The 25,367-nt window shown below is 40.1% G+C and overlaps 1 protein-coding gene across 1 annotated transcript in view; it reads left to right on the plus strand.

The window, feature by feature from the left end:
* The first annotated feature begins 944 nt into the window (after positions 1 to 944).
* Positions 945 to 25,367, plus strand: part of LOC121509588 (guanine nucleotide-binding protein G(q) subunit alpha) — a 36,244-nt gene continuing 11,821 nt past the window's right edge. The window contains exons 1-2 of the mRNA XM_041787058.1: positions 945 to 1,992; positions 19,041 to 19,225. Of these exons, the coding sequence (XP_041642992.1) occupies positions 1,857 to 1,992; positions 19,041 to 19,225 (321 nt within the window). The 5' untranslated portion in view covers positions 945 to 1,856. The remainder of the gene's footprint in view (positions 1,993 to 19,040; positions 19,226 to 25,367) is intronic.

The raw sequence follows: 25,367 nt of genomic DNA on the forward strand, positions 1-25,367 counted from the left end.
GTTTCATTAGTTTGTTCTAAAATTATGCTGTTGAACCACAGTTCAAAAGCAATGTCTGATTTTCATTAGCTCATTTTCAGTAATTTTTAATTTTAATTCATTATTACTTTTGTCAGTTTCAGGTTATTTCAGTGACCATTGTGGGGTTTGCTTTCCTTAATGGAACAGTACCAACAGTTTTGTACATGTGTAAATAGCTTGGTCTGGTTTTTAATGCAAACCAGGTACCAGAAGTCTGTATGGGCATTTAGGAAATTTAAAAACTTACAGCATATTGTATAATTAAGTTGAATATCTGATATTGAAAAATGAAGCAGTGTTGCTTTGTGGACGAACTTCTTTTAAAACAACTACCTAGGGTAGTTAACCACTGGGAAAAACTCCATAAGAAAAACAGAGGCTATTTTTTCTATTTCTGTTGTATCTATGGTTATTCAACCCATAATTATATCTACAGAGCCCCTAGTATGTTTATAAGGTCCACTTAAGAAGGCCCCTCAGTTTGGGCTAAAGTTCCTGATATGCCCCCCTTTAACTACGCCCCTGTTCAAAACCAGCTAAAACCTCGTCATATGAGCTTTATGGTGATTTAGGGCTATCTACACGACAATACGCTCATTTTATTAGCACAAAAATACTCCTTCTAAAAGACAATACTGGATGTACGGTTACTGTGTGGAGGAAATTTGTAGAAATCTAACGATAAAATTCCCTATAAAATGCATCATCCTGACACATATAGTGACGATGCTCCACTAGTTTCTCCCACAAAGCTCAAACCATGAATTTTAATGCCTTCATTTACACACACTGCCGTGGAGCTGTGCGTTCAGCCTCTCCATTCATGCATATTTTCAATTCCACAGGTTGGGGGTATAAATACTTGTGTGTGGCGTTTGTTTGACGTGACACTCCCCCTGGTCGATGGGAGGCCGACGTCACCCTGCCAGCGGAGGAGTGGATGGCCTCTGTAATAAAAATACACGAAGAGAATTGAGGAAAAGGAGAAGATTGGCCGAGGGTAAAAGCCAACAACACGGCGATTTGTTCCTTTCTTCACATCCCGGGGCTCCACCGTGGAAGTAGACGCCTTTTTAAAACACGCTGGGATGTATTTTCGCTGCTGCACCGAGGGCTCAGGCTGAAATGCTATGTTATGTGTGGCTTTCTTGGTTTTTTTTCAGCAGACAGAGGGAGATAACTGTACTGTATCCCAGCCTAGCGGATTGGAGTGAAAGTCCGCCATATTCTGCCTTACCACGCCCGGGAGTCGAGCCATTGGAAAATAAACGGACAGCTTTATTTACATGTGTTTCCCGGCTGTTTTCTCCATCCGCAGACAATAACTTGAACACAAGTGGGTTTTGCTGATTGGAAAATACCAACATTGAAGACTTTAAACAGAGAGTGGCTGGGTACGGATGGCAATGCTTCATAGTTAACGAGATCACCCCGAGCAGCACGGAAGATGTGTCTTTAAAGGATCTGTTGATCATATTGAGAAGGAAAAGCAGATTACACCAATTAAGATTGCACTGATATTCATCTCAAGCCGCTTTGGACACTTATTTTAAAACTGTCTGGAGGCACAGAAAGCGAACCGAAACGGGGGGAGGGGGGTTAGTGATAATTTGTCAAATATCTCATTTCTCCCAGCACAATCTGTGCAGTCTACAGACTCATTATAAAGGGCGTCCACGCGTTATTTCACCACACGCAGGCCTGTATGAGGACGTTTTTTGGCATTCACAGGCCTCGGTTGTTGTTTTGTGAACGGATTTGAAAGCTGAATGAATCACTGAAAGGAAACGGAGTGTTTTTTTTACTTGAAACAATCCATTTAAAAAACTGAGAAAATGACCCTGGAATCCATAATGGCGTGTTGCCTCAGTGAAGAGGCGAAGGAAGCCAGGCGGATCAACGACGAGATCGAGAGGCAGCTCCGCCGGGATAAGAGGGACGCTCGCCGGGAGCTGAAACTGTTGCTTCTCGGTAAGCTCCACAACACATAGAGGGGGAGAGGGAGGCGAATTCCTCTCACCGAGGAATACCTTTGTCTGTGGGGTAGGTAGGCTAAGGTGGGGGTCTACTAATGGGACCTCCCTCCTGTGTGAAGTTGGGTGAAATATGTGAATGAAGGGAGTGAGAGTGCACAGATTGGCAGGAGATACTGCCCCAGTCAGGCCTGCTCACTAACCACCTGATTTGAATAACTGTGACTGGTTTGTGTCGAGGAAACAAATGCTGCTTTCCTAACCTCCCTGCATTCAGTGGCCTGACATTAACACTTATGTCCAGGTCTATAGAGGGTCAAATCCATGTGTTGTGTTAAACATCAGCTCACTTTTATTGGGAGTAATCAGCACAGAACTGCAGTTTAACACCCAACTCTGGCAATGATTACAGCAGTGGTGACACCTTACTCAGGTTGTCTCAGTCAGGGCTTTCCACAGACGTGTGGAGTAGTCAGTTAGTGGGAAAAGTAGACATTTAGGGTGGTCCAAACTCTAGCCCCTCACCTGTTTCGTTTAACAAAGTGAATAAAAGGACATCTTGGGGTCCTTGTCTGAGAAAGGTTAACGCCCAGCACTAAATTCCCTGCAATCTAAGGAATAGATTTGTGGTAGGAGTTCATTATGTATAATACTGATAAAAGAAGAAAGACATTTCTAACAAAAACATCAGCTGTTTTATGAATGAAGCTCACATTGATGCCAAACAACATTATTTTCACATAGTTGTTTTAAGAATAAGCAGTTTAATTTGAAAGACAAATCTCATGAGAATTGTTTTTACCGCTTTAAATACTGAAATATAAACAGCACTTGAAACCTGTCAGCAGTGGTCATTTCGTTGACTTAAACTCTGACAAAAAATGTTCTTTGACTACCTGTTTCCAAGACAAGGATGTCACTAAAGCCCTGTTCGCACGGGATTAGTATTACCTAAGGACCTCTGGTAATTTGCAATAATTGCACGGGACGTCTGTGTTTTTAAACCTGTGCGAATCGAACACATCTGTGATTAGAATTTCAGAGCAAGTTACCTACCATTTTTCAGCACACAAATAGGTCCACAGGTAATACAACTCCTGTGTGAATTGTCATCTCTGTGATTTAGGGCGGTAAATATGTTTTTTAAGGTCCTTGTGAGTGTTTAGGCTACAACAGCTGATCTGTGCGAGGAGGGTCATTGTTGGCGCAAAATGACCCAAAATGTCAGAAAAACATTCACAGCATCAACAGCATGAAAATGAAAAAGAAAAATGTTAAAAATGAGAGGAGAGTTTCACATTTAACATGAGACATCTTGCTCTCTCTTACATTAACAGGAGGGATCCTTGACTTTCTTCTGCTTCCTCTCTGATTAGCTGTAGATACGCACAGTTACGACATCACCTTGATGCACATTGGAGGAGCTAGGCATGATTGTTCACTGGTTTATCGGTAATGGACAGCTTTCTACAGACATAAAAAATGTAGAAAATCTGATTAAAAGTATGTATTAGAGATGTAAGGGTATCCGTAATGTCGTGGTACCGCAGTGACAGAAGTATCTCGATGTCGTTGGGGACGTGACGGTTTCATAAGATGGGAAGTGGGAACTATGGTCACCGTCAACCCTTGCATACCCATCATTCTTTGTGCACCACTCGCTTGATCTAACAGCATAAATGATGGATGGCACATGTGGCGAAGGGGAACCGAGTGACAAAGTTTTTGATATTGTGGATGGCGTCTAGGGTACTTGCCCAAGAAATGTTAACATCAAACCCTTAGTCCCCTGCGATCTGAGAAATACACATGCACCAATTTGTTGTAGGAATTCAATATATAAAAGAAAAAAAAACGTTTTCAACAAAAACATCAGCTGTTTCATGAACGGAGCTCACATTATTGTTGGGCAATGTTATTATTATTTCTTTTACATAGTTTGAAGAATAAGTGGTTTAATGTAAAAGACCAAATTCATGACAGGATCGCGTTTACCACTTTAAACGCTGAAATTTAAACAGGACTTGAAATCTGCCACCAGTGTTAATTTTGTTGACTAAAACTGAAACTAAAAATGTTCTTTGACTACCTTTTTCCAAGAAAAGAACTTCATTAAAGCGCTGTTCGCACAGGCTTAGTATTACCTAAGGACCTATGATAATTTGTAATAATTGTGCAGGACATCTGTGTTTTTAATCCGGTTCGAATCAACCATCCAGTGCAATTTACCTACTTTATTTCAGCACACACATACACTACTGGTCAACGTTTAAGAACATCCCAATTTTGCCTGATCTCTATTGAAATTCAAGTAGTTCAAGTCCTATGAAAACTTTGAAATGGTACAAAGGTAAGTGCTGAAATGCTTAAGGTTAAAAAAAAGTAAGGTTACCCAAAACTGAAAATAATGTACATTTCAGAATATACAAAAAGGCCTTTTCAGGGAACAAGAAATTAGTTAACATTTTAAAGCTGTTCTTCAGCAATGGAGGTTGATCAAGCCTTTAAAGTTAGTGCTACCAATTCCCACAGGTGAAGAGAAGACTTTGAGTTGTAGGTTTGACTGGCTTGTGGCTCCTTTTTCTTCTTCTTCTATTGGTAATCCGGCAGGTATTTTGGTGCCGCGGTTGCTACGTAAACACGTCTGAAGGCGTCCTTGAATGATAATGAACTGCTGTGATGTCATCACATTGGCTTAGTGGGTTGGGCGTGTTTGGGCCCTGCTTCTGAACAGGACCATTCTGAGGGTTGGTTTGGCATAGCCCGGCTCAGCCAAACTGGGGAAGGAAGTAAATCAGCACAGCTGGTTTTGGAGCTTTGCGACCAAAAGTCATTGTGGAAAAGCCCCACAAGTCTGGAATGCAGCTCCTTTCTCACTACCCCACTCTTTAATCCCCATTTCCAACTCTATCCGCTGTTCTTCTCTCTAATTAAAGGTTTTAAAGCCCAAACTATGTTTTAAAAATGAAAACAAAACATAATAATAATAATAATAATTATGAAAAAATCAAAGTGTGCAAACTTTATAGTGGGGCTGTCAAAATGTGAGAATTTAAAACTTTAATATCATTCTTGTAAAATTCAGATTCATGTTTCACTACTGCAACATGCACAAATCAAAACTCCTGCACACTCCTCTAAATTGTATGTTTGCAATAAAAGTACACACTCCTTTCCTAATGAAATAAGCTAAATGTAAGTTTTAAGATTTTGGTGTTTTTGATGCTATCAATCATTGAAAAATCTAGACTTTATTGCTTTAGAACATCGTATTAAAAAGTATTGAACATTTTGAAAATCTCAGCAGGCATAATAGTGTCCAGAAGTATCAGTCATTCTTGAGAAATCTGAGGAATACAAGTCATCTACTCATCATCCCATCTTTTTAATTAGATTTGAGCAAAAAGCCCATTAGCTTTGATGGCCGTGGCTGCAGAGAGTGGTGTCAGAAACCTCTCTTCCTCTTTCAGTGCCATCCTCTCTCAGTCCTTTTAAAACAGCAGGAAATCACTTCATCCAGAACTTTCTTTTATAGAGGGAGAGTAGTGGTTGTGCTTATGTAGGGATGCTGAGAGAAGCATCATTTTCCCCATTTGCCATCCTGATGGACACAATAAATCCCCCTTTGCAGGAGTTTAAGAAGCTGATTGGTACCTCTCTTATCAAATACAAGCAAATATATTGATTGTGTTATTCCTGCCCTCTAATCTCACATAATATCCAACAATTGACCATTATGTAGACTAATAATTAGTTACTTAAAATCAAGAATACTCAGAATTAAGGATACATAGTCTTTATTCTCATTTGATTAATGTTTTCAGGATGTCCATCTGTCCAAAAGGCCATGCCTTTCTTGTGAACGCAATATCTCAAGGACACCTTGAGGGATTTTCTTCAAACTTGCCAAAATGTACACTCAGACTGTGATCACTCTGAAGAATGTGCTATGGAAGCACAAGGTAAGGGTCAGAACCCGCCCCAGCCCTTTTTTAACCCGCCATTTTACTTTTACTGTTAGACAATTGTATACCTAACAGAGGCATGTAACTTCAAGGCTTTAGTTCTAGCATCTTTAGCATTAGTAAGTCTTGCCAAAACAGGGTATTAGTCCAGAAAAGTTGAAAAATGCTAGGGTAGTTATTTCTAATATCTTGATTTGACTTTCTACTGTTTTTGTGGTGATTCAAGATGCTGTACAACAGTTTAATGCCCCATAGTTGAGGATTCTGCTCGTTTTTCTGCTCTCACTGTGCAAGTGTGTGAAGTCAAACATGCCAGAAATCCATCCGATCAGTAGCTCAGCAGCTGGTTTGGCTGTGATTGGCCATCCAGTCTTCCTGACAAACAATTCACAATCATGCAGAAAGTGCGACTTCCACAGGAGTCATGTGACTTTGAATTCATAACTGGAAATCGCTCAGTGTACGCCTGGCCATAGATAGTCATGAGGAATACAAAACTCCACCAATCACACTTGAAATGCCCGAGTTATAAGAAAGTTGTGCATGCTCCTAATGGCTTTGTTCACGATTAATGTGTTATAATGTATAATGTGTATTGTGGGCTGTAAAACTCCTTAATATCTTCATATCCTGTGGGATCCATCATAATACTCCCTATCAAGTTTGGATCACTTGGCTTTTTCTGAATTAGTATGGCTTTCAGACTTCATCTCTAGTCTTTTAAACCCAATAATTATTTTATATCCACAGAGATGTACACATTGTTCCCCACACAACACAACAAATAAGCAAGCTCAACAAACATTTCAAGCATTTAATCCTTCACTGCGCTCCTTATATCCATTAAGATGTTGTGAACTAATGCGAGGCATCAATCAATTTAAATGATCGTTTAACTTGGGCAGATGACCAAGAATATCGAACCAATAACAGGATTGAGTGGTTGTTGCAGTAGTGGACTGAAAGGGAATTTGGTAGTGTAACACTTAGAAGCTATCAGGCATAAACATCGTTCAAATCCAGCTAATGAGTCAGAGATATGATTGCCTTCAATGAGATAGGTGACTCAGGAAAAGTACAGCAAGGATCAGTGTCCAGGGGACAGGGACTAGAATTGATCTGTTCAGTAATACATGACTACAGACGTGTTTATTTGGATTAAACTAGGGTCATTATGCTTTACAGAAACTCCTAGCTTGGTCTATGTGAACTTGGGAGGTTTTTCATTTGCTTGTTGATGGAATAAACATATTGATAGTTATGGCTGGTCAACAGTAAGATGACAGGAGCATTTCCAATAGAGGGTATGTGACGTCACAGGGAGTGCGAGATGCTGCAGTTCCAGCCACTGAGTGGCAGAAAGTTCATACTGGTGCCATCTTTTTAGAAACAAATCTTGATGTTGTTTACCGTGGTCAGTCCAGATCCTTAGTAGGTGGAATATGTTTCTAGAAATGTTTGGAGATGTAATTGGATTAGGACACAAGATGAAGCTGTGCTATTACAGTACTGCTACTGCAAGCATTTAGTTAGTGATGAATATAAGCTAAACCCTCCTGTTTTTCCCTGGAAGAAAATTACGACCAAGGTACAGCCTCAACAGCTCAGTGCCAAAGGCCTGCTTAGGCCCCTTTTTATATTCTTAGAAAATAAAATATATTAAAATAAACAGAATACTACTAAAAGAGTCTTCTGTAATAAGAGCTCTGGTAATGCATTGCACAAAATATAAAATTTGGAAAGAGCTCAACTTTTCTTTCGGCTGAGACACTGACGTCATAGTGGACAGTAAAAAGGACATCCATCCCTCAGTAATGAGTGTCGCAACAACGCCTTGGACAAGTTATATCCATATTCTTAAATGGGTGCAGAATTCAAAAACCCCTCATGCACAAAAAATGCAGAAAGGTCTTCACCAGGAAACTCCTAATCAAGTATTTACTAATTCTTCAAGTTTTTATTAAATGCTTGAGAGGAAGCTTCCTGGTATGCAGACCTGCTTCTTTTGGGCTCTGTTACCTGTAATGCATTAGTCTTTATTCCCAACAACTGATGTGGTTGCAGATCTGCTGCTATAAAAATATTAAATATAGTATTACAGTGCCTATAAAGACTATTCACCCCCTTGGATGTTTTACCCTTTCATTGGTTGTATAAATCAATCATGGTCAATATAATTTGGCTTTTTTGACAAAGAAAAAATAAAGAAACCTTCTAAGTGTCAAAATGAAAACAGATTTTAACAAAGTATGTCATTTGAATAAAAACATGTAACGTAACATCAGTGACTGCATTATTATTCAACCCATTCAAGTCAGTATTTAATAGATGTGCCTCTGGCTGCAATCACAGCACTGAGTCTGTGTGGATAGGTCTCAGTCAGTCCTGCACATCAGATCACTGGAATTTTACTCCATTCTTCTTTGCAAAACTGCTCAAACTCTGTCGGTTTGCACAGGAATTGGGCATGACTGTTCCTTTTTAAGCCCAGCCACAAATTCTCTATTGAGACCAGAACATTCACCTTGTTGTTTTTATACCATTTCTGTGCAGCTCTCGCTGAATGCTTCTGGTCATTTTCTTGCTGGAAAATGAATCCTCTCCTGAGCAGTTCTCTGGAGGCTGAATTGGATTGTCCTACAGGATTTTCCTGTATTTTGCCACATTCATTTTACCCCCCACCTTGACAAGCCTTACAGGGCCAGCTGCTGAGAAGCATCCCGACAGCATGATGCTGCCACCACCATGCTTCACAGTGGGGTTGGTGTGTTGTTGGTGATGTGCAGTGTTTGGTCTCTGCCAAACATAACGTCTTGTCTGATGGCCAGAAATCACCATTTTAGTCTCATCAGACCAAAGAACTTTCTTCCACTTGACCATGGAGTCTCCCACATGCATTCTGGTGAACTCTAATCCAGATTTCATATGATTTTTTTTTCTGCAACAGTGGTGTTCTCTTTCCCACTCTCCCATAAAGCTTTGCCTGGTGAAGAAAAACAACAGTTGTTGTCTGCAGTCTCTCTCAACTGAACTATGGGGATGTTCAGGGCCTTGATTTTTTTTTGTATTCATCCCCTGACTTATACTCTTCAATAACCTTTTCTCTGAGTTGCTTGGAGTGTTCTTTTGTCTTCATAGTGTAATGGTAGCCAGGATTACTGATTAACCCATGACTGGACCTTCCAGACATAGGTGTCTCTATATTACAATCACTTGAGACACATTCACTGCACTCAGGTGATCTCCGTTTCTTGGCTGGGCTTCTGTTGATTTAGGTCAGTCCCTTTAAAGGGGGAGAATTTTTATGCAATCACTTATTTTATGTAACATATTTTGTTTAATTGGCATTACTTTGTAGAAATCTATTTTTACTATGATATTAAGTTCGTTTTTAATAAAATATGTACATAATTAAAAAAATATATATATTTTGACCATGATTTATTTATAAAAAAAACAAAACATTGAAAGGTAAAACATCCAAGTGCACTATACATTGGACGTGCTATCAACAACATACCCAATCCCCATTGAATAATTTCTGCATTATTATTAGAAAAAGTGTTCCCTAGAAGAGACCTTAATGATAGCGGGGGGAAGCTCTTGCTTCTTGTCTTATGTGATTGCAGTGATGGCCTTAGCATGCTATTTGGGGTGGGCTCCCACTTTCGGTCCTTGTGGGGACTCAGATTAAGTACATTTCTTTCTCACATGTTCACATTCAGACACATCTGCACCATACTGAAACTTTTTGGTATGAATACATTGTGTCCCTAACACCCCTAATAAAAACTGGCTCTCTAAATAAAGGCATTACTGTCCCTATAGCTTTAGATGGCATGTGGCCATGTAGCCTAAAGCACTGTTTATTTGAAGACCACGATTAAGGAGAATGACATGTAAGTTAGGGTTAAAAATTGCAGACATTTTTGGGGAATGTGAACTTGTCCTCTGAAAGCATGACAGGGTCTGCAGACATGAGAAGCAACAAGGGAGAGAAGGTAGAAACCATGGCTTCATGAACTGAGATTCCAGAGCTGTGCAGTCATGGGAAGTTTAAGATGAATAGAGAAGAGAGGAAAGCAGCAGCTCAGCTTGGGAACGGTGACATAGCGGCTGGAGGCTGAGAGAAATCCAGAATCTGTGTGCTTGAAGAAAGGAATGAGAAACAGGATTTGTTTGAGTGAAATCAGTGGGATATTAGAAATGATACATTTTTCAGCACTTTTCACAAGCTTTTTCTAAAAACAACATTGCTGTTTCGTACATTTTATCACACAACCAATCTTTTCTCCTGTAATGTCTGCCACACACGAAGGTTTTTAAAATTTTAACCTATTTCTTCAATGTGAGACCCCACTCATGGTGACAAATCACAGATTTCACTGTTTTGTTCGTTTGGTGTGTGATGTAGAACAAGAGGATCAAGACAGTACACACAAGTCAATTGCAGTTGAATTTTTGGCATGTTTGACATGTTTATTACCTAAATCAGGGCTGTCCAAACTATGGCCCGGGGGCCAAATGCGGCCCGCAAGCCATTTTTGACTGGCCCTCAACAAATTCTTGAAATTAAATGAAATATGGTTCACATTAGAGCATGAGTCTTGTACTATTGGACTGTATTCTTCTTAGTTTCAGCATAAAGCAGTGCTACCATGCTCATTCTGTTAACAAACATTTGACAAGATGAATTTGTTCATGTTTTTTTTTATTACTAAACTGAGACAACACCATAAATGGTAAATATATTGGCAATCAAAATAATAACTTTACCTTGATTTATAAGGCCCTGATAGATCACAACAGCAAATAGCAGCACCAATGGCATTCCAGGGACAGAGCCGGAGGTATCAGTGGCTGACCACAGCCCTCTGAAATCTGATTGGCCACCCCAAACTCCCCAAAGTAATTGCCTGTTTGCCTTGCTAGTCATCAAATAGCCATGCCCAACCACTATCTTGACCTACATTAGACTGGTTTTACTAACTTTTATGTCCTCAAGTTGAGGTATATGAAAGTAGCCCCACCATCCTCAAATATTTCTGTATCTGGCCCCCAATGGAAAAAGTTTGGACACCCCTGCCCTAAATCATTGTGAGACGCTTGTATCGTGAGGCTATGAGATACTCAGCCGTACTTGCAAAGCAGATGGATTGGCCAGACTTCATGTCTGTCGTCAGGCAAATACATCTTACAAAGCTCCAACATTTGTGCCAAACCGAAAATGATTCGGACCAATCAGCATCGTTTGAGGAAAATGAGGCTATAGCCTGTGTACAGTGGCTGCCGCCAGGGTAGCAGTTAACTTTGATGTAGCTGTAGAAAAGCGGCAGTTCAAGAACTCTGATCTGTTGTCATGGTCAAATGGGAAAGAAAATGTTGTCCCTGTGCCAGAGTCACACCCGAAGAAGTGATGAAAAAGTCCTCAGTATCAGCAAATGGCTATATAGTCATATCAAACATTGGTATTAACTTTCCACATCTCCATAGTGTCATATCGAAGTTTAAGATCTAGTTTCATGACACCTTTACCATCAAATAGCCCAAATTGTCACCTACATCAAACAGACATTTACACCAGATTTATGGGTCTGAATTATATTGATGTGAAATTTTTCCATTTCAATGAGAGTTGATGCTTGAGTGAATATTTGTCTCATTATTGAAAGATTTAAAATTTGCTGTGCTCTGCACCACTTCGTTGTTGCATTCTAAATTTTCATCATACACCTGATCGTCTTTATTAGCTTTGATATCAAAATCAAAAAGGGTTAAAGATGAATAATTATCAGGAGAGTGTCTGTCTGCCAAATTGATTTAAAATTGCTCAATTAAAAAAGTGGCACAGCTCAGATTCTCCAGAGACCATCAGACCTAGTTTATGACGCCTGTCCCCTTTTACACACATTTATACACACAAAGACTCTTAGAAAAGTGGAATTTCTCTCCATATTCATTGCTGAACAGCTAGCAGATTCCCAACATGTTCAACCTGCACACAGATTTTGCACATGATCTGTCAAGAACGTTTGCAAAAGTGAGCAATCACTGTCAGCTGCTTTTATCGGACAAATAAGAGCTGTGGGAACTTTGTCAAGGCTGTGAGTGAACAAAGTCCACCACAACCTTTAACAGCTTTCAACAAACACATGGTTGTAACTGGGAGGGGAGAGAGCAATAAAGCAGTCATATGATACTGGGATGAGTGCAGCAAGTCAAAGAGGAGCGACAGAAAGGCAGAATACGAGATGAAAACCTTTTTTATGATATTACTTTATGATTTCATTCCACTGCAACCATTTTCCATATGTGGTTGTACTTAGATAGCTTTAAAGTGCCAGCATTTCACTTGTATTCTGCAGATTATGCATTTTATGGCATTTGTACATCCTGTATCTTCCCACTTAAAGCGGTGTAAAGTTGAAGTCTTGCTGTGCCAAAGCTGACATGGCTCACCCCAATGTATAATTCATCATGTTCTTAAAGTTGTATCTTGTCAGATTCATGGATAAATAATGGTATTTTCTTTTTTACTTCATTCATTTTTCTGTCTTTTGTTTCACCAGAAAGCTTTCCTTTGCTGACCTCAGGCTACCTGCCATAAACACTTAATCGATTTGACACCCAGAGCAGGGACTTTTTAAAACTTAAAACAAAACCAAAAGCTTTTAGGATCACTTTTACAATCATCAATCACTTTTATACCATCAATAAAGGTTACATTTCATTCAATAGGATTGCCTCAAGACATTTTGAATGGATAAATCCCTGTTTTGAAGCTTTTTTTGGCACATTTTGCTGCTAATATCCAGGCTTTTATGGTAAAAAGTCTTTATCTTGCAGAGTTATCTATTTTCTATCTACTCTGGTGTTTTTTTTCAGGATGTAAAACTTGGAGTCAACATCAAAGCAAGTCGTATTAATCCCATAGTCCTTTAGTTGAAGTCTGACCAGTCCTGCTCATGGAAACGGCTCGGCCCCTGTAAACATTTTTTACATATATGTAGCACACTATCCATGATCAGTAAACCAGTGAACAATCTCCTCTAACTCTTCCATTACATATTGCAGTTGCATAAGTCAGCTATGCACACCTACAGATGATGAAAATAGAAGAGTCAAGTCAAGCATCCCTCCTGTCAATGTAAGTGACAGTGAGACGTCTCATGTTAAATAAGAACCTCTTTTGTTGTTTATAATAGTTTTTATGCAGTTGATGCTGTGAATCCGCAGTATCACAGGAGACAGTGAACACACCAAGCGAACACAGAGTTCTTTCATTATTTTGGTCTCTTATCGTCCCGTTTCCTCTGAGTCTGGCTCTGCTCTCCTGTCCCGGGGTTTGGTTTCCGGAGCTGAATCAGACATACTCTCGTCAGATGTTTCATTCATACTGACCTCAAACACGGGGTTAATCCTGGGACGCTGCACCGGTCTGAAAGATGACTCAGCAGTCATTGATGGCCAGCAGCACACTCTCATACCGGACATACCTGCAGACTCTGCTTCTCTTTCACTCTCTCATTGTTAGGTGGAACAGATCCACCAGGGTGCAGATATAGTCCAACAAGTCTGAGGTCTTTTGATGAAGCGTCCTCAAGGCTCTAAAGCATTATAATTCATGCAGCTGCTTTGTTTCATTCAAACAATCTTTAAAAGGACTGCAAACACAGTTGAATAAAACTGATGAGTATTCTGCAGGAAATATGTTCTTGAATGAGTGAATCCCAGGAAGAAACATTTACTCCTCAAACTCTTCTTTTGGGAGTTTAAGCTGTAGTCTTATAGTTTTCTATGCTATGATATAAACATGTTTATTTCTTCTTGTTTAGGGACACCAGGTTCTCTCTGTGTTTGAACAGCTCCAAAGAAATCAGAACTGAGCCTCACTAGCTAACCCAAAGCCCGGTGGCGCATTGAAGTTTTTAAGATTACTCACTGTTCCACTTTGCCTGTTTGAAAAATAGAATAAGTCTATTTTTGGCATCACAGCTGTAAGGCATTAACTCTTGTGCAAGGCTATTTCTGTCTGTAATACTTGCTGTCATTGAGGTTAATGTTACAGTGAGGTGGGCGGTTAAGGCTCCTGTTTACTGTTATGCACTACAAGGTAAAAAATCCAGTTGTCCTGTAGTAGCATGTAGCACAAAGAAGTATGTTAGAATCCAATCTGACATCAAATAATTAGATTGTATAAGCTTCATCAATCTTGAATGGCGGTAGCATGAATGGATGTTTGGCCATGTCTGCACATGTCTGAGCATAAGATAGCAGAAAATGTGTTTTTTTTTTTTAAAGTTTGTTGTTTGTTCAGTTCTCTGTAACCACACATGTTGTTTTAAGTTTCATTTCTCTCCTGCTGAGGTGTGTTAAGCTGCTATTTGACAATACCACATATCCTGATGTGTGTCACAGTTAAAGTACTCAAACAAAATAACAACTGTGGATTTTTATAGGGTCTTTGCAGAAGATGTCAGAGAACACCCCTTGGAGGGCTGGGAGTGATTTCTGCATAGACAAATGCCACTAAAAGCCATATTTTTAAGTAGTTTACAACTGTTCAAAGTGCTAAAATAAAAAGTAGGACTGTCAAGATTAATGGAGTTAATCGCAATTAAATGAGGCCAGTATTTAGTGCACTAATTATTTTTAACCGCAATTAATCCGATGCTTTATTGTCCCTTTCCATACACTTTGGTTAAGGCATGTCAGCCTCTCCATGCAGCCACAGTGATGTAAAATAAGTCCATCACTGCTCCTTTATTCTCATTTTACTTAAAAAAAATGTTCAGACAAGTCAAAGTCATCTAAACCTTTTTAATGTTCTTTCATTTTCAATCCATTACAAGTTCCTTTTCCCACAGTTAATTTTGAAATATTCAATCTACCAATAAAAGCAGGTCTTTATCTAAACAGGAAGTCAATTGCTCCTAGTTTGAGACATTAGAAACATAAAAATGACACAAAAGAAGTTTAAAATGCTAAATACTGGAATTTTAAAATGCAATCAAAAGGGTGCGATTAATTGCAATTATCGATAGAAATTCTGAGATCAAACGCAATTAAAAGTTAGAATCTTTTGGCAGCCCTAATAAGAACATTCTTTATTCTTAAGCTATTTTGTGTCCCAGAAGTAGTGGAATATTCAGGCAAAAACAAACAGTTTTAAAAACTCAGAGAGGAACAGTAGCATGCAGAAATTAAAGGAGCCTCCATCTCAAACCTAAATGAGTGGCAACACACTCATTTGTGTATGGTCAGTTTCCACAATGTGGTCCAGATTGGTTCAGTACAGTTTTGCCATGATTTAGCACATTAAACTCTTCTTTCATCTGAGTTTCCTCAGCTGATGTCCATCCAGTCTCGATCGTTGTGATGGAAGGTCTCTTTTGAGAGAGCCAGATCGTTTTGCTCAGCTCACTGGAGCTGTTTTTTTTGGCTCCCGGTGGCTCTTCAGTTGGTAACAGTTTGGATTTTTAAATATGGCTTGAATAACAAAAATGTTGGAGGAATGGAAACTGGCACTCAAACAGAAGCATGGTACTGTTGCTCACAATAAGAGCAGTTTCATAGAACAGGCTCTTTCATGAACGGCACATCATCGCTCCATCACTTACCTCACAGGAAGTTTATATATGTTAAAGGGGCTCAGCTAGCCTCTTAGCTCAGTACAAGAATCCTTAAGACTCTTGTCTGCCTTCATCTGGCTAGATGGCACTAGATACTAGGAGATCTGCAGGACTGAGTAATTTGTCATAAGTCAGGTAAATCAGTGGTAAAAATCACTGTTTTGTAAAGTGTAGGGATCATATTCAATGTAAGAAGACATTTTCAGATGAAAACTCAGCATACACGTTCATTTAGAGCTGTAAAGTACTAACTTTCCTCTGTTCCCATTCATTCTGTTAAGGCTGGGGTGAGACAGGGGTACATCTTAGCCCCGACACTCTTCAGTACCTGTATGGACTGGATAACTGGGCAGGTAACATGGGCAGCGAACTGTGGAGAGTCATTTGGTGATATCCAGATCACTGGCCTGGATTTTGCTTATGCTGCTGTGATCTTGTAGAGACTGTAGAGGTCCTTGTGGGAGCTCTTAACTTACTGAGTGAGGAGGCTGAAGCATTGGGATGCTTGTCCCCTGGGCCAAAACAAAGATCCAGGCATTTAGGGATGCCTCGGATGCTGCCCAAGAATCCGTGTCCGAGCGTGGAATTTGTAGAGCAGTTCACCTGCCTTGGCAGTGTAATCCATCAATCTGCTGTCTACGAGGCTGGGATCAGCCGCAAACTTGGATTTGCGCATGGGGCAATGGGTTCGCTAAGCAAGACAGAGACTTTTGTCCACATGCTCAGATACCAGAAACGGCATGGTCTTTTGGTCCTTCGGGTTTTACTAAACTCTTGTGAGGCCTGGATGATGACTGATGGCCAGAGGTGCCAACTTGACTCCTTTGTGACAACTTCTTTTTGGCCCATCTTTTGGTGTCATTAACAAGACCATTTGTCTAATGCTGATATGCTCCAGAGAGCAGGGATGGGAAGGGTCAGCTGCCTGACGTGTGCATCGTGCGGGGGGAAGCTGGAAGGATACCTGGAGAGATAGGGCATGGGCCTGGTGCAGGCCTGGAGGATGGCCATCAGAGCAGTACAAGACCAATGTGCAAGGAAGTGCCGAACTGTCATATGCTCCCATACCTGACCTGACCCCCACTTCCTAAACCTTTACCAAATCAAAATGTAGAGGGAAAGCAAGCCTCAGCTTGTTAGTTTAACTGTTTCAATAGGAAGAAAGTAGCCAGCTGTAATGAAATGAGTTGTCTGCTGTGTGGCTGACAGTGGGTGCTTATGGGAAACCCTGATGACTGTCGTGCATTATATAGATTATGGCAGCATCTCTGCATCATGATATCGTTCTAGTGAGTCACATCATACACCCTGCGATCCCTACTCTAATTATTAGTTTTTTCCTGAGGGAAAAGGCCTTTCAATAACATAACATCCTATCACGGAAGAAATGTGCCCACACATTTATACAAACATATGAAGAAATCACACACATCCAGCATGCACTCACACAGTAATAATGTGTTCTGGCTGCTTTCCTCTCCGCCTGTTTGCTTTGTCTGGTTTCAGACCAAGAACAACTTTTCTCTCCTCTAAGCGGTGACAGCGACTGTTTGGGTGTGAAGAGCTGGGCCGGAGTTTCTCTTTGGTTCATTGAGACTGTTGGCACACACGCACTGAACGGTCTAACTTTACCTCACCACGGACTCTTGAATAACTTTGGCAGGAAGTCATGTGTGTGTTTTTTGTGTCAGCAGCTGAAAGACATTAGTATCATTCCAGTGAAACCAACCTGTGGTACAATTGTGTAGTTTATATCTCTTAGACACTACAGAAAATAACCTCTGTTTTAGCCTAACTAGCCTCCATACTGTGGTTCAGCAACAGACTTATCACTTTACAAAAACTAAGCTTCTAGAGAGAGAGCCTCTTTATTGTAAAGTTACAATGCAGACACCTCAAATATGCAAGAACGATGGAAACAGCAACTCCAGTTTTAGCAACTTGCAGCGTAATTTACTCTTCTCTGTTTACGCTATGCCATAGCTAATCTATTCAGACAGCTCTGTACCTATGCTGAAGCCTGTATGCAGGAAACCTAATGTGGATCCCTTTAGACATAACTACACTTCGAAACAACTGAAAGTTCTTTAAGTAGCACTGGTTGACTGTGACTCTCTAATGAATGTCTGGCAATGTAAAAAATGTCTATACTTTGATTTTTTTTTTTTTTTTGATACCACATCCTTAAAACAATGTAATAGCTATTTTTTTAAATTCAGTTGTACAGAAAAATAACCTTGCAAAGCAGATGGATTCCACTGTTTCCGTGTTTCTCACTGGCAAATCCATCTTGCAAAGCTCCCGTCGGAACAGTTTGGACCCAGTTAGAAAGTGACAGGACTAATCGGCCACGAGGGTTAGTACTTTGGGGCACAGTGGAATCGTGACATAAGGAAGCAGCGACAAGAGGCCAGTGCAATTATGGCAGAAGACACTGGCGTGGATGCTGCTATAGCGTAACTTTTATCAGAACTGACGACATTTCCTCATTAAAAGAAGAGCAAAGAACAGCACTGAGTGCTTTTCTTTTCAAAAACAAAAGTCATTTACTGACATGTCTAGTCATCATGGTTAGCATTATGCAGTTCTCTATGGGATTTACTCCTCGGTAGCAGCTTAACGTGTACTAACGTGTAGCTTAGCGTAACGTCTTGTGTTTTGTTGCTCTGATTGGCCCGTAAAGATGTGACAAACAATGTTCAACCAACAACCCTCCGAGTTTTTTTTTTTTCAAAGGCTCTGCCCTTTCCCAAACGCTGTCTATGAGAGGTTAACAAAAAAGTACAGTACCCCATTCTTAGGGGTAACTGGATCCAAAACAAAGAACCTAAAAAGAGCAAGAAAGTTCTGCACATCAGGAAGCTCCTGCCACTGCTGCCCCGGTGAGCTCAGCTTTTTGTAGATACAAGTTCTGGGGCTCTAAAGAAAAAGGTTGGAAACCACTGCTGTAAATAAGTTGAAAACATGTCGACACCTTCACAGAAGGTGCCAACAATAGCGATGTGATGTAGTCACTCCAAGATTTACTCGAAGTATGACATTAAAAATTCTGGTATTGTGACAACCCTAATCTATGGTCTGATTCAAGTCAATTGAGGGATACTATGAAGTCTGCATACATCACTTTATGTTCTCAAGTATACATACATCATAGTGGCTGGCATGTATGATATTTGATGAGCTATTGGGATTATTAAACTATCTGTGGCAATCAGATTTTGCTGCATTTTTATTGCCCTGCAACTATGATATTTAACCCCACCAGAATCAACAGCACAACTACTTTATGATGTTTAGTTTCCTTTTGTTCCCCCAGGAGATCCAGAAAAATCACAAGTGACTAATTGTCCATTGAAAGAGCACAGCTGCAGACAAAGGGTTTGAAATGTGTTGTCTGGTTAAATCAAACCCTCTGCTCATGCGTCCTCTGTCCTTGTCTAATCTCCCAGGCACTGGAGAAAGTGGGAAGAGCACATTCATCAAACAGATGAGGATTATTCACGGTGCCGGGTACTCTGACGAGGACAAACGAGGCTTCACTAAACTGGTCTATCAGAACATCTTCACAGCCATGCAGGCCATGATCCGAGCCATGGAGACGCTCAAGATCCCCTACAAATACGAGCACAACAAGGTAAACCCTGTCATACCACTACAGACGTTCTCGATTCGCCAAGTGAAATTAAACCTGAGTGATAAATGTGTAGTGTAAGTTGCACCAAGTTTAAGAAAAGAAACTACAAAGCTGACTCTATTTTTAGAGTGCTGTCTATCTTTTTAGAAACAGACATTCATAATCGTTTCCTGTCCTTTTTGACGCTTCCTCCAGCTCTCCATCACACCACACTCAAAGCAATATATGCAACACAGAGAGCTGCCTTACGCCTTTCTCCCAAATTTGACCTCAATTGATGATGTCACTGTAACTGGTCATGTTTTCCTTTTTAATTTAATTTTTCTGTACCATAAGTAGTCTAGGATCTGCTTTGGGCACCTGTTTTCTACGTCTGTGTTTCCCAACCATTTTTCCTTTGACACCCCCCCACCTCCTACCCCCACAAAGACAGCAGAAAAAGAGACATACTGCCATCAAAAATCAACATAGATTTTAATTGTTTCACTGATAAAACCCTGAAAAAGGCCTATGCATGCTTTTCTTATCACAAGACCTTTGTATAAACTACTTAATAACTGCTTTATCATGGTTTTTGTCAATATTTGCAAATTCAATTTTGGCAGCCTCAGAGCAGACAAAGCCTGCACACACACACACACACACACACACACACACACACACCCCCCCAAGATCCTTGGCGTCCCCCGGAGGGTCTGGGACCCCTGGTTGGGAACCAGTGTTCCACATTATAGCCCTTTTCACACGTGTACAACACAAGGTGCTGAACACAAATGGCCTGAGTTTTACTCCCAACTTAATCTGGAAATCTTCCTGTCGGCTCTCTGGTAAAGCTTAGGCTCACCCCAACTCTTTGCTTATTGGGGAACAAGCGTTGTTTGCAAAAAGCAAGTATGGAGTTATGATGTTTTTATCCGATGATAGTTTGTTGTTTCTGCTCTCCAGCATGGTCTTTTCCAATCTTTGTGTATAAAGTTAATTCATCAAATTACACATTAACTAACAAAGACCACACCAGTCAGAAATGGGTTTAGATAGTTTATTATTGAGGTAATGAAATGGTAGAGAAGTGGGAGATGAAGGGATGAGTGTAAGGGTCAAGTGATGAAGGGATGAGGGTAAATGTTGAGAGATGAATTTATGAGGAACCAAGCAGATAGATGCAGAGATGATGATGGGCTGTGTTGAGCTAGTCTGATACAAGGAAAGCTGAGGATCTTGAGTTGCTGGCACTGGTTACAGATGATCGACTGGCTTGAGCTGGTAATTGTGCAGCCAAAGGAAGGTGGAGAACTTGAGACCTGGATTGAGGGGTCTGATGACTTACAAAATGTCTGGAAACCAGAGGGGTAGAGATTCTTGGTGAGGGGACATCTCCTTGTTGCTCTCAGTAAGTAATGTAAAAGCAGAGCAAGAGGCATGTGGATAAGTTAAGTGTGATTATAAACCATGGGCAGTGCAACAGGATTAGATAGAGGAGTGGTCTACATTCCTGAACAAATTTATAAAACTAGCAGGGTTTGAGAGAGACAACTGAAAGGAGATAGAGTGTAGCAGCCATCACCTTTGCAGAGCTTTTCATAAATTAGATAACTTCAAGTAAATGCTGACCTCACTGCCATAGGCTTTGTACCATGGAAGCACTGCTGATTTCTGCAAACAAGTATCAACAATGAAACCATTACTCCTTAAGTGCTAGAACTACCTCCTGTGTTTCATGAAATGGCTGTTTGTTTTGAGGCTTTTTTTCTGGCTGAATAGGGTAGACCTTATAAGCAGATTTTTGAAGACTGAGGCCAGGGATATACCTCCTGTTAACTACGATAATATCCAGAATATAAGTCGCCCATGGGGGTTTCCATTCTGTTCAGCATAGTTCACAATGTGCAGTCCCTGTGCAGATGTATAACTCTATTAGTACCATCTATTTTTGTCGGATAGAGTTTGTGCGTCTGCTAGCTACAGTCAGTAGTTCAGCTCTCTGCCTTCAGTAAATGTGAGTTGCTCTGCCTCCCTCCATCTGTCCCTTGTTGTCCTAACTGAGGAGTATTTCCTGTCAAACCAGCTCTCAGTGGTAACGGTAACACTGATGATATACATTCCGTTTTTTTAAATGTACGGTTATGGCCGGTTGAGGAAGAAAAGCGGTTAAACTGTGGTGCCAAATCCTGCAGGTTTGGTTTGTGTCATTATGTATTCCTATATGCTATAACAACTGAAGTGGCAGCTTGGAATACAAATGGATGGGGGAAATTTATTTAATCGCATTAGGCCTAATGAAGGGTGTGACAGTGGCAGCTGCATGCACTTGAAGTAATGACGGCAAATGTCTCAGCACTTAATACTGATATATTAGTTGCCCCAGTAGCAGCCAGCTTTTTAGGAAAAAAAAAAAAACCTGGAATTAAAAGTCATACAAGTGCGTCTAAAAATATTAGAATACCATGAAAAGTTACATTTTTTCCTGTAATTTAATTCAAGAAGTGAAATTTCCATATATTCTATATTCATCTCATACAAAGTGAAATGTTTGAAGACTTTTTGGTTAGATGTTGATGATTATGGCTTACAGCTCATAAAAGTCAAAAATCTTTAATCTCAAACCATCTGAATATAACAAAACATCAGTCCAAAACAGGATTTATTATACAGAAATGTTGATCTTCTGAAAAAATATGCTAATTTTTGCACAAATTACAGCATCTACGTGACATGCTTCATGTCACATAGATGCATGCTTCTCTGGCTCCAGCACGGAAGGACAAGGTGGACCAAAGCATGGCACGAATGCAAATGAAGGAGCACAAATGCGGGAAAGTGACTTTACTTGGTGCCGGTGTTTGTGTTCCGTATGTCATTCCAGGAAGCACAAACTCCTCAGCGATGGGCATGTGATTTTCAGGGCGCTTTTCTGAGCACAACAACTGCACCAGGTTATGCAAATTAATATTGAAATCATACTAACTACTTACGCCTGTTTTTTTCATATTACATTCTCTGATCCCAACATTAAGAGCAAAAGTAAAAAAGACGCATCATTTCTTGTTTGTTTGATTTCATTTCAGAAATGAAAACAAGAAAATTAACCTTTTTTTTTCATTATTTGTTATTCAATTATCAATAAAATATTAAATGAACAAATGGTACACGGATTAGTTCAGGTCAGTTGGCTGTAAAACCATCATCGGCAAACCAGATTGTCGTAGTTTTGGCTTCACAGTGGGCAGAGGCCCAGTCCTGCTGTCAAAGGACATCAGTATCTCCATAAAGCTTCTCAGTATGTGTGTTAATGTAGAGGTGGAGGAGGTTTGGCCGTAGACATAATAGACATAGACACTGCATGGACTGTGTTTGGATACATCAGTGTATCAGCCGGGTGGTGGTAGGTTTGCTATGTAAGCAAATGCAAGTAGATGTAAAAACTGGGTTTCTGATTGAAAGTGGAAGCACAGGGTCTAATCAAGTATAACCTAAAACACTAGCTGTGTTGAAGTTTATGTACATGGTCTTTGATGCTTTCCTACTTGTTGTCAGTGACAGGCTGAGATGATTGTGATCAAAACTGGGATAAAGTTCGTAACAGGGATACTGATGTTTATTTAAATGATAGTCATCATATAAAAGGAACTTTAAAATAGGATTGGTAAAATTCAGGCAAACGCGTAAATGAAACAAAAAGAACAGATGATGTGCATCTATACTGTTTTCATGTATGTCTTAAAGGTTGAGTGAAATTTCAACCACCTGCCAGTGTGATATTTAAAACTGTCCCATTGCCTTATTTAAACTTCAGCAGGTACTTTTTCCTCTCCCTGCTGTTGTGGTTTTAAGATCAGTCCTTGTGTTTACTTTCGCTTCCCTCATGCTTATGGGGGAGCGAAACTGAAAGTGCTGCTTCAGCCAAGCACTTTAGTGATCATGTTACACACTTTGAGACCAACGGAAGCTAATTATACGCAGAGTTAAATCAAATATCCTACATCATTTTTCTCATCCAGAAATATTAATTTATGCCTGTAGTTGCTTCAAATCCTACATAGTATGTGCAGCAATGATTTAGTGGCTTACAAGTCAGACAAACAAACAAAAAATCAAGAAATTGTAGAGATATGCTGACAGTTTTAAACATTACTATCATTCTTACTTGGTTCTCCCCACATTGTTAAAAAGGGAACAGTGATATGATTGTAAAAGAAGTCATGTGATGTCACAAAGGAAGTGAAGATGAAACCTGTTGATCATCGTAACTTTGGCCTTCTTCACATTTCTGTAAATGTCTTGGTTTCTGGCATTTAGTACTTCCATGAAATGAAAGTCCTGTTTCAATACAAGAGCAACAAAAATACTAGACCAAAGAAGGCAGGTAGGCAATTGCCTGGGGTATTGTACTCCAATAGGTTGTTTACACCTAGCTGTCTGGCTCAGTCCGGTGCGGTACGAGACGCTTTTTTTGGCGTTTCCATAGAGAAAGGGTCCCAAAAAACTGACCCGTACTGTCCCACTTTTCGGCACCCTTCCGTAGGGGTGCCAGTCTTACCTAACCGTACCAAAAAGGTGGAGCTACACACACAAAGGGGCTGCATTGATGTCACATCAGCGTGTGACTCAGCTGCTCACCTCCGGGCTTCAAACAAGGAAGTCTGCGCTGTGAGAAGCGGGCGGAAACTGGAGAAAAATGGACTAATATCTCCCTAAATGGAAAATATTTGGACTCGACGGAGATCCAAACTGTTTCCTAGTCTATGGATATTGGTATCTGGCCACAAATCAACTTTCCTGGCGTTTATCTGGATGATTTTAAGTACACAAAGCAGAGCCCATCAGCCTGATCCATCCGCGATGGATGAAAAACTAAATGAATGCAGAAGTTTTGTGAATACAAAGCCTTAGAACAGTTCATTCTCATCTGTAACTAGTTACTAATCAACTTCTTACCTTAGATAACCTGGGAAAACATCTCTCTGTGGTTGCTGAACAGGCTTGTAAAACTTCAGGCTGCAGACTATTTTACAACGAGATCAACACACCCCAGATTTCTGACTTAATCTAGCTTAATTTTAATACCAGCTGAACTTGAACTTTATTTTTAACGCTGCGAATTCTCACAGTACAGCTCTAAACTTTCATATTTTGTCATATAAACTGTTCTAAACTAGATATATTCACATATTAACGTAGTGTTACGACTCAAACCGTCTCTGTGCACGTGTTCCATCAGCTGAGGATCTTTACTGACAGCAGTTAACATCATTAAGGTGTAGTTATTTTTTTAAAGCACTTTCAGCTGAAAAAAAGCTGTTTACTACTTATTCCCTACTGATTTCTGTCACTCATCCTTTCTATAACTTTGCTGCTGCAACAGCTGACTCACGCTGTCTGTGACCTTACATGCATGCTTTTACAGCCCCGCCCACCCAAGTGAGAGCACGGGTGTCTGTGGAAACGCAAACTATTTGGGGGTTTAGTTTACCAAACCATACCAAACCGAACTGAATCAAACCGAATCAGTATAATTTGGATTTTTTTGGTAATTTTTTAACTAAAAAAAACGCTGAGATGTCAAAGTGAAACAGATTTCTACAAAGTAATGTCACACAAAAAATATGTTATGTAAAAAAAGGTACTGCATAAATATGCACCACTATAAGTGACTGACCTAATTCAACTGAGGTCAAGCAAGTTGATGCGAGTGCAGTGAATGTGTCTCAAGTGACTTGTATAAAGACACCTGTGTCTCCCCGGTACAGTCACTGGTTAATCAGTATTCCTGGCTACCATTACAGTATTAAGACAAAAGCACACTCCAAGCAACTCAGAGAAGAGGTTGTTGAAAAGTATAAGTCAGGAGATGGATACATAAAAAATTCCAAGGCATTCCAAGACATCCCCCAGAGTTCAGTTAAATCCATCATCAAGAATATGAGGGAATATGCCGCATGTGTAATCTGCCCAGATCAGAAAAGCCTTTGTTGAAGACACCCCTAGTTTAAAGACAACAAGGGGAATGTTCTGTAGTGGCTGAGTCAAAGCCCAGACCTCAATCCAATGAAGAATTTGTGGCTGGACTTGAAAAAGGCTGTTCATGCCTGATCCCCATGCAACCTGACAGAGCTTGAGCAGTTTTGCCAAGAAGAGTGGAGTA

Source organism: Cheilinus undulatus, linkage group 5 (genome assembly GCF_018320785.1).
Source record: "Cheilinus undulatus linkage group 5, ASM1832078v1, whole genome shotgun sequence".
In the NCBI taxonomy this organism is placed as follows: domain Eukaryota; kingdom Metazoa; phylum Chordata; class Actinopteri; order Labriformes; family Labridae; genus Cheilinus; species Cheilinus undulatus.